This window comes from Balearica regulorum, chromosome 4, assembly GCF_011004875.1.
Source record: "Balearica regulorum gibbericeps isolate bBalReg1 chromosome 4, bBalReg1.pri, whole genome shotgun sequence".
In the NCBI taxonomy this organism is placed as follows: domain Eukaryota; kingdom Metazoa; phylum Chordata; class Aves; order Gruiformes; family Gruidae; genus Balearica; species Balearica regulorum.
In genome coordinates this window covers 32773290-32781426 of record NC_046187.1, presented here as the reverse complement: position 1 = coordinate 32781426, position 8137 = coordinate 32773290, and the positions used below count along the sequence as shown (strand labels likewise).

The following is an 8137-nucleotide window of genomic DNA, read 5'->3' as shown; positions in this document are numbered from 1 at the left end:
TTCAGCGTGAAATAATCATAAGGCAGATGAAGTTTGTGCATCTCCTTAGGATACAGTTGTTCGGCAGTTATTTGTACTGTTTTTCCCTGGTACCATCCTGGTGCAGCTGCACAGCAAGCTCGTCTCCAATGGCTGCTCCTCACTGCGGGGTGCTGACAGTCACCCCCACACTGCAGGAGGGAGCACCCTCAGCATCACGTCCCCTCACGTCATCCTCCCCCTGCAACCAGGACCAGTGGCCACCGCTAACCTGCGGGCTCCCCCCGGCTTGGTGCAGCTTCCCCTTATCGCTGCCTTCAACAACTTCAAGGGGACATTTTGAGAGCCTCAGGGGAGTAGCTGCTATATTAAACTGGGACTCCGTAGCAGTACAGAACAAGCTGCCATGTTTTAAAGGTGGGGAGCGAGGTGGGGGGACATGGGAAAACCAGAGATGTCGCGACGCCGGTGCTGTGGAGAAACCAGCCCCGCGCCCCGATGGCAGCAACGGCCGGGCTGGCACCGCTTCCCCCGGCAGACACCCTCGGCTGTGGCGCCAGGGGCCCGCCGGCCGTGCCGAGCTGTGCCCGGGAGCCCTCCTGCCGGCCGGCCGCCCGCGGAGCCCCCGAGCCCCGGGCACGGGAGGAGCCGCCCCCGCCAGCGGCCGCAGGCCCCGTCCCCACCCACCGGCGTGCGGCCCGGCCGCCGCCATAGCGCACGGTCCCGTCGCCACGGCAACGGCGGCGGCCGCAGCCCCGTCCCGCTGGCCTCGCCGCTCCGGCTGCGCTCGGTTCCCCGGCGGTCCCGGGAAGGGAGAAGCTGCTGCCTCCCGCTGGGCAGGGGAGGAGGTGCGGGCCCTGCAGGGGCGGGCCGGCCGCGCACCGGGCCTCCGCAGATGGGTGAGAAGCCCGGCGTTAGAGGCGGCGGTCCCAGGAGGGCCTCGGGGGGGCTCCTGCGGCACTCCGCACTCCCTGATGGGGTAAATGAAGCCCGGACCACTGTTTAGGGTAAAATGTTCTGCTTTATGCATCCCTTCCAAAGGATGAAACTATAAAACCCTCATACAGTAAATGCGGTTGCAAAACAGGTCTTTTACAGAACTGACCGGATCCTGGATCGCGTTCTTGGAGTCTAATTAGGAGAGTGACACTGGTCGGCAGCTCATCTCCCTCACCTGCTAAGCCGACAGAAATCACTTCCAAAAAACAACAGGTTTTTCACATGCAAGAGTGCTTGCTCCAGGACGACCTGGACTGAACCAAAATAAGCCACCCAGCCTGATGGAGGAGTCTCCCACCTCTGGCGCCAATTTAAGCTTCCAGTCACTATCTTAAATTACACTGGTTTGGTTTTTCCCTGTAGGCAAAGAAACAGTGTCCTACTGTTTTAATTTTCTTGCTCTTACCCACTAGAGAAGCAGTAACCAACCCCATTTCCAGAGATTACTGATTTGCCGCTCCCTTAGAAGCCGGCTCCAATACAACACAAATTGTCACTGTCAAAAATACTAATCCAGCACTTTAAATTTCTGACACTCTCAAAAAGCGAGGTCTCATTTTTAACAGAAAAATGCGTTAACAAGGTTCTGTAAAACCTGTGAAGTAAACATATTTCAATTTAAGCCTGAGACATCAAGCCAGGTTAAATTCACTGGATACAACTTTGTTCCGTGGAAGTCAATGCTTGATTCCCACCTGGCAAGAAGCCATCTCAGCCCATCTAAGCTATATATTCCCTTAACTCTGCTGTCTGACAGACTAATTTTCCCCTACAAATACGCTAAAAAGTAGACTACTTTTCAAATGTATTTTCAAACCACTATAAATTAGATTTTCTTACCAACTAGACATCATTTTCAGAGGAATTCCACACCCACAAGGAAAAGACATCTGTGCATTTTAGTCACCACACGGCAAACTGACCACACACTAACACCTCATCTCCCTTAGCGGCAAATACCATGTTGTTTGAAAAGGGCCGTCACTGTGTTTCCAAAACCAGCTGCGCTATCAGCTCCTTGGCATCCTTCATGCTGGAGGAGATCTCGGAGCCATCCTCTGCCACGTGGGTACCAATCAAGAACATCTTCCTCTCATCCCCGATATCAGACAGGGCCAGAGCATCATGGATATCAGTGATGCAATATGCACCTTCGAGGTCCTGGTACGCAAAAACAAAACAAGCCTGTTAGTTGCAAGAGGTGGCAGCATCGTTCCTGCCTCTGTCCAGGGAGGGGAAGGGTCACCAGTCTTACATACCTTCTACGAGATCAAATTCCCATGCCCTAAAATGCTTTGGGGGAAATACAATGTTTATCCTTAACCTAACTTCTCCCCAAAGAAATAAAAGTACAGTTCTGTTTCTAGTAATTCCAGTGTTTCTGACAATAATGTAAGACTACCTGTACAAGGCAGACAAAAGTCTTGCTGGCCCAAGACTCCAGGAGCCCAGCAGAGAGTTACAAGAACAGGGCAAACATGCAACAGTCATTCCCAGCATACCTTCTCAGCCACAGTGTTTCTGACCCCAGGACCTAGAGAATCAGTAGTAGCATTGGTGTTTGGTGAAGCCAAAGCCTGTGCTTGCATTCAAGAGTAACACAAAGGACTACTGGTAACGTGTCTAAGTTCTTAGAAATTTAGGAGGTAACAATGTAGAGCAATCCAAGCACACAGCCCTCATAAAATAAAATCTAGGCTTAAAAACTCTGGCCTGTTCCATCATCTGGCCATGCGCACCACAGGCACAATTCTATTCCAGGTACAGCACCAGTCATCGACACTTTCACAGAGATCTTTGGAGAAAGGACTGCCTTGTGAGGAAAGCTGCTCTTCTCTCATGCTTCAGCAGCAGCCTTAGGAGCAACCAACTGGACAATCCGAAGGCAAACAACAGTGCTTCACTTTGCACTGCTGCTAGGTAAAGTGGTACGTCTAGACAGCCATTCAGAACAGAAACCTAACTCCAAGTCTAACTGCGGTCTCCCTTGCAGCTCTCAAACCTTGCAACTCCTCAGCAGTTTTCACCATTATTTCCACCCACAGCTCTGATTGCGCCGTCTCTGAGCACAGGACCTGCATCTTGCAGATCCGAAACTCTACCTCAGAATATTTTCTTTTGCGATCAACAGGTGTCCCAGAAAGACCCCCAGCTCCCAGGTGTGTGGCGTCCTTAAAGGCACAAAGCCTCCTTTGAAAGGCTTTGTTGCTGTTTTCAGAGCTGCTGCCAGCCCAAGCTCAGCTAGCAGCCGGGAACTCTTACCTGCTTGTTGGCCAGAACCACCACCGGCAGGGTGGAGTTGTTCTGGATCAGTTGATGAAGCAGCTGTTTCGCCACAGGCAGTCGGGCGTGATCGGCCGAGTCCACGACATAGATTAGCAACAGCACTTTGGGCAAGTACATCTTCCAGTATGAACGAAGAGATTCACTGCCCCCGACTGGAAGAGAAGACAGCAGCACAGGATTCACCAAGCGATCCAAGCAGCACCGCTCCCAGTAGGTTCCCAGGGACAGCAGGCCCTGAGCTGAAAATCCAAGGTATTTGCGTTTCCAAGAACTCGAAGTATTTGGGCTACTCTATATGAGACTAGAAATAGCTTTATTTTCCCCAGTTAAGTCCCATGCAGACATGTGTGTATGTTCTGGGGGGGAAAAAAAAAAATCCATTTTAAGCTCTTATTTTGAGAGGATTCTGCGTTCAGTTCCTTTATAGTTGCTTTCTGCCTCGTTGGTTCTTACTCTCAAGCTAGTAGGGAGAGTAGAAAGAGGTTCAGTGTCCATAACCACCGTGTGAGAATGTCCCCATATAACCTATCTCCACATGCCCATCTCATCTCAAGACAAAGCAGGCCTACAATTTCCAAAGAAGAAATTTAGTTCTGAGGTGGGGAGGGCTCTCATCAGATTGGTGTGACACTAAGGACTTGTTCAAAACTCCCACAGCTTTCATACTGCTAATAACCAGGGATGCTTAGGAAGAGAGAAAAATCAAGTCCCAGCAGACTCTTTAGGCAATCCCTAGGTGATGGGAGAAACCTTTGCACAGGATACCCCTGACCCCTTCTCTGCTGGACCCCTTTCTCTGGAGGAAAGCTGTCCACCTTCAAAACCTTCAAAAAGGTCTTGTAACAGTTCTGTGGTGAAACCATATGCAGCAACCTGCCCGAGATTGTTATTCCCATCTGAGGACAAAAAGAGTTTGGTAGTTTGCTGAGTTTAATAGGAGCAGAAATAGCTAACAGTATCTTAAGTACTTCAGATGTGTTTTCAGCTCTCCAGGTCTTCTCCTAGGTACTCTGCAGAACCACTCGCTCAAGAGTACTGAGGCACTCAAAAGGTATGTATGAGTCTCCCAGATGTAGCAAGTTTTCAAAGCAACACATTCAGGGTTCCCTATAATGGTCTGCTGCCTTACACAGGTGTTCTCTTCAAAACTGACTTGCTAGTCAGCCATCTTTTACTGCCCTCAGTGACTCTATTCTATCTCAAAGCAATTTTGCTTTCACTTAAGTCAAAATGATTCAGTAGTTTCAAGAATGTAGAAAGGGAAACAACATTTCCCGCTGGGGCATGCCTGCCTCTTCTTCAAGAGCCCCAGCGTAGCTGCAGGCAGAACTGCAAGTCTGCCCCTGTGGAAAGGAGCCAAAGTGCTGTGACTGACACATCACGCTTGGGATAGATGCCTCTGGTTCTGTACCGGGACATTGTGGGGAATCACCACTGTTGCCTTTGTTAAGTGTATTCATGCATAGCATAACCCAGGGGTCAGCAACCTCACAGAGAACTTTCTTTTTTCCCCAAACCAGTAGGAACTCAGAAGCAGCCAGGAGATCCTATGCCCTGCAGAGGCAAGATACCACCCGCTTATCTATTTGACGGCACAAAGAAAAAGCTTTCTATCTGTCTAAGCCAGGAAAATAAAAACCTTGCTGTCTGCTGATCACCTTGTGCCATGTGATCACAGCAGAGGCTGCTAACCCCTGGACTAGGCAATGGTACAGACTGGATAAGTAACCAGATTAGAGAGCCATGCACGGATTTACCTGGCTGAAACTGGCCTGAGACATTTCATTTCCCATGGGTCAGATCGCAGCCATCACATCTCAGTCACTACCAACCTGGACCAGAAAGGGAAGGACGACTCAGAAACAACAGGTTCTGCCATGGGGCGCGCAGCGCTGGGCCCAGGCCGTCCCCAGGCAGGAGCAGAGATACTGTGGGTTTCTCTGGGCTCAGCTATGCAAAGCACCTCCAAGTAGGAGACACAGGTGTCTCGTACCTACTAGGAGAGGGGCACAGACTACAAGCATCTCTGTAGAGATGATTTTCCTAAGAGACTGCAGAGACTCCTATTGTAGTAGGACTAGGAATGAAACTCTGCCTTAGTGGCCTCATCCTCACATCCCAAAGACTTACCTGGGAAGAGCACAGCTCCTTTAGGCCTGCTGACAAAGGTACCGAGGCATCTATGGGCTGGCTGCCAACTCAGCCAGTCAAGCACTGGTACAGCAGAGTGCAGAAACAGCAGGAAACAAAGGGCAACTTCTGCCTCCACAGAAGGGAGGCACTGATGAGGCAAGGATGTCAGCCTCTCTGTGCCAGGGACTGCCTCCAGAGCCTCTACCTTCCCCATCAGCCAGCTGCACCTAGAACAGCTGTGACACCCCGAAAGCATCACAGGAGATGCTCTCTGCAGGCACAGATAATACCCAAAAATCAGTGCTAAGGACAATACAGAAAAATTAGTGAAAACCTACAGACATTCAAGAGCCATTAAAGACTAAAAAACACTACCTATGATGCTTTTGAACAAAAAGCTACAAAGCTTTTCTCTTTCTCCTCTCTTTTTTTCACCTTATTATTTATTCCTCTTCTGCTCTTGCCCTTTGCTAGGCACGAGCACCAAGGAGAAGCTGTACAACACACAAGAGCTACAGATCACGGCACAGGCCTTACTGGGGACACCTCTGCTTTGGGCTGGCTTCACACAAATCAGGCCCATTACCCTTCTCTCTCTGGGAGCAAAACTCCCCAGAGAACAGGGCTGCACGAACACAGACCCCATCTAACACTAGTGTATCACCTCGCTCGAGAAGCGGGGTGGGAAAGCAGAATCCCCAAGGAGAAAATAATCACAACTCCACGTTATCAGAGCAGGCAGGAGGAGTCATGGAGGTTTTAAAATATGGGCCTGATCCCTAGGACACAGAACAGGAAGTTATTTTATGTTGCATACTAAAACATGTTCACTCACTCTCCAGGAACTCCATCTGGGACTCTTCGGTGTTGACGCAGATGGCATTGAAGCCCTCGGTGGGAGCCACGCTGCGCTTGACGCGGTTAGTTGCCAGGGAGTGGAGAACGCTGGTCTTCCCAGCCCCATCCAGGCCGAGCACCAGTATCTGCTTGCTGTGCCCTTTACCCTGTGGAGCGAGGGGCAGCACGCTTAGCCAGGCAGCCGGGGCATGTGCCAAGCTCAGCGGGGCTGGGGGAAGAAGGGAGCATAGCAAGGGGTCTGGAGGGAACGGCAGAAACCGCGGTGAAGAGGAACGGATGGACACAAGCGCAAGGCCGCAGCGCAGGCGAGGCGAAGGGCTGCCCGGGACACCCGCCGGCCCCGGCCGAGCCACACGCAGCTCGGCAGGAGGGCGGAGAGCGCGGCCCCGGTAGCCCGCCCCCCCGCCCCTGCGGCCTCGGGCCCCGCCGCCCGGCCCGGCCCCGGGTCCCACCGCGCTGCCGGGACCGCCGGGGAGCGCGACGGGGCGGCGCAGCCCCGCAGAGAAGCCCCGGGCGACCCCGTTGGCGCTCTCCGACGCAGCGGCCTCGCCGGCCGCCCCCACCCGGCCTCGGTACCTGATCGGCGGCGGCCGAGCGGGCGGCGGGCGGCGCGGCCCGTCTCCGCAGGCGGGCCCAGGTCCAGGCCGCCACAGCCGCGCCGCCCGCCACGGCCAGCGCCGCCCCCCACAGCGCGGCGGGCCGCAGGCGGGTGCCCATGGCCGGCCCGGCCCGCTCCACGCACGGCGGCGCGCACAGCCCGACCCAGGGAGCGCGCCCCCTGCGGCCCGACGCGCCACCACGGCCCCCGGCAGCCTCGGGGGAGCCTCTCTCCCTGCCGGGCCGAGAACTTCCTCGTTCCGACAAAGAGCGAGCGGCTCCACGCGTGGCTTCGTGCTGCTAGAGGAAGGCAGGCGTTCCCCACAGCTGCCGCTGCTGCTGCCCTCTCTCTCCCCCACACAGCGGGATTTGCTCCCAGCTCGCTTCTACCTGGGCGCCCATCTCCCAGCAAGCAGCCAGGGCACTGCCCGGGCAGCCTGCTCGGGGCTCCAGCAGCGCCGCAAGTCAGCGGTGTCATCGGGTCAGTTTCAGCCACGTTTGACCAGAGAAGACACCTGGAGAACAGAGCTGCGTTCTCCTCCAGTCTCTCCAGGTCACCCTCCAGAAATTGCATTGCTGCAGGACAGCGCGCTCTCCCCCGTAGTCACCAGCTGCTGGCCGAGAGACCACACAGCACCCAGGTTATTTAGAACAACCCCTTCCATCCAACACTCACTCAGCCACAGTGACTCTGCCAGCCATCACAAAGCTGTTCTCTCCATGCTGTTCGTTCTTCTCACTCAGGGCAAACAGGCATCCAGCCCCACCCTAGATGCTCCCATGGCACAGCCAGGATAATAAAGACTGGATTCTACTTCGTGGATTTTTACTCCATGGGGACTCGGGGTGGGGGGTTAAGCCACTGTAACATTTGCCTTGCTCCCCACCTCTTCAGGCCTGTGCTTTAAATTCTTTCAGAGACAAAAGCCTTGGCCTGTTCGGGCTGACTTCTGACAATTCTCCCTGAGAGGCTATTTCTACCCCTTGAAAATCCCTGTATGGAAAAATGTTTTTCCTACATTCAGAGCAAACCAGAAGTTTCAAGAGATGCTTGGGGGGGTACCTGTATCTGCACTCCTAGCACCCCACATTTTCCATCTCACTGCCAGCTTCCACTTGAGAAGTGCAAGGGCTCTGCAATGCAGCCCACCACCACAACCAGTCTCTTTGTTTTAGCTCTCCTGTCTTGCCAAGCCCACTAGGATAAGGCAGCTGGCTTGCAGAAAAGGGGATGCTGACTCAGCTGTCACACACTTTGCCATGCTTTCTCCTAACAGCCTTGTTC

General features: G+C 53.6%; 1 protein-coding gene across 2 annotated transcripts; it reads right to left on the bottom strand.

Moving 5' to 3' along the window:
- Nucleotides 1-980: 980 nt before the first annotated feature.
- On the bottom strand, nucleotides 981-7032 carry ARL9 (ARF like GTPase 9). 2 transcript variants are annotated; one of them, XM_075751647.1, is made up of 4 exons: nucleotides 6832-7032; nucleotides 6233-6401; nucleotides 3241-3416; nucleotides 981-2139 (listed from the first exon to the last, which is right to left on the bottom strand). In XM_075751647.1, the coding sequence occupies exons 1-4, from the start codon at nucleotides 6970-6972 to the stop codon at nucleotides 1960-1962; spliced, it is 666 nt and encodes a 221-aa protein (XP_075607762.1). In that variant the 5' UTR covers nucleotides 6973-7032; the 3' UTR covers nucleotides 981-1959. The 2 variants fall into 2 exon arrangements, with proteins under 2 accessions (XP_075607762.1, XP_075607764.1); XM_075751649.1 differs by lacking the exon at nucleotides 6832-7032 and adding an exon at nucleotides 5022-5096 and having other exon boundaries at nucleotides 1772-2139; nucleotides 6233-6372.
- Nucleotides 7033-8137: the final 1105 nt, after the last annotated feature.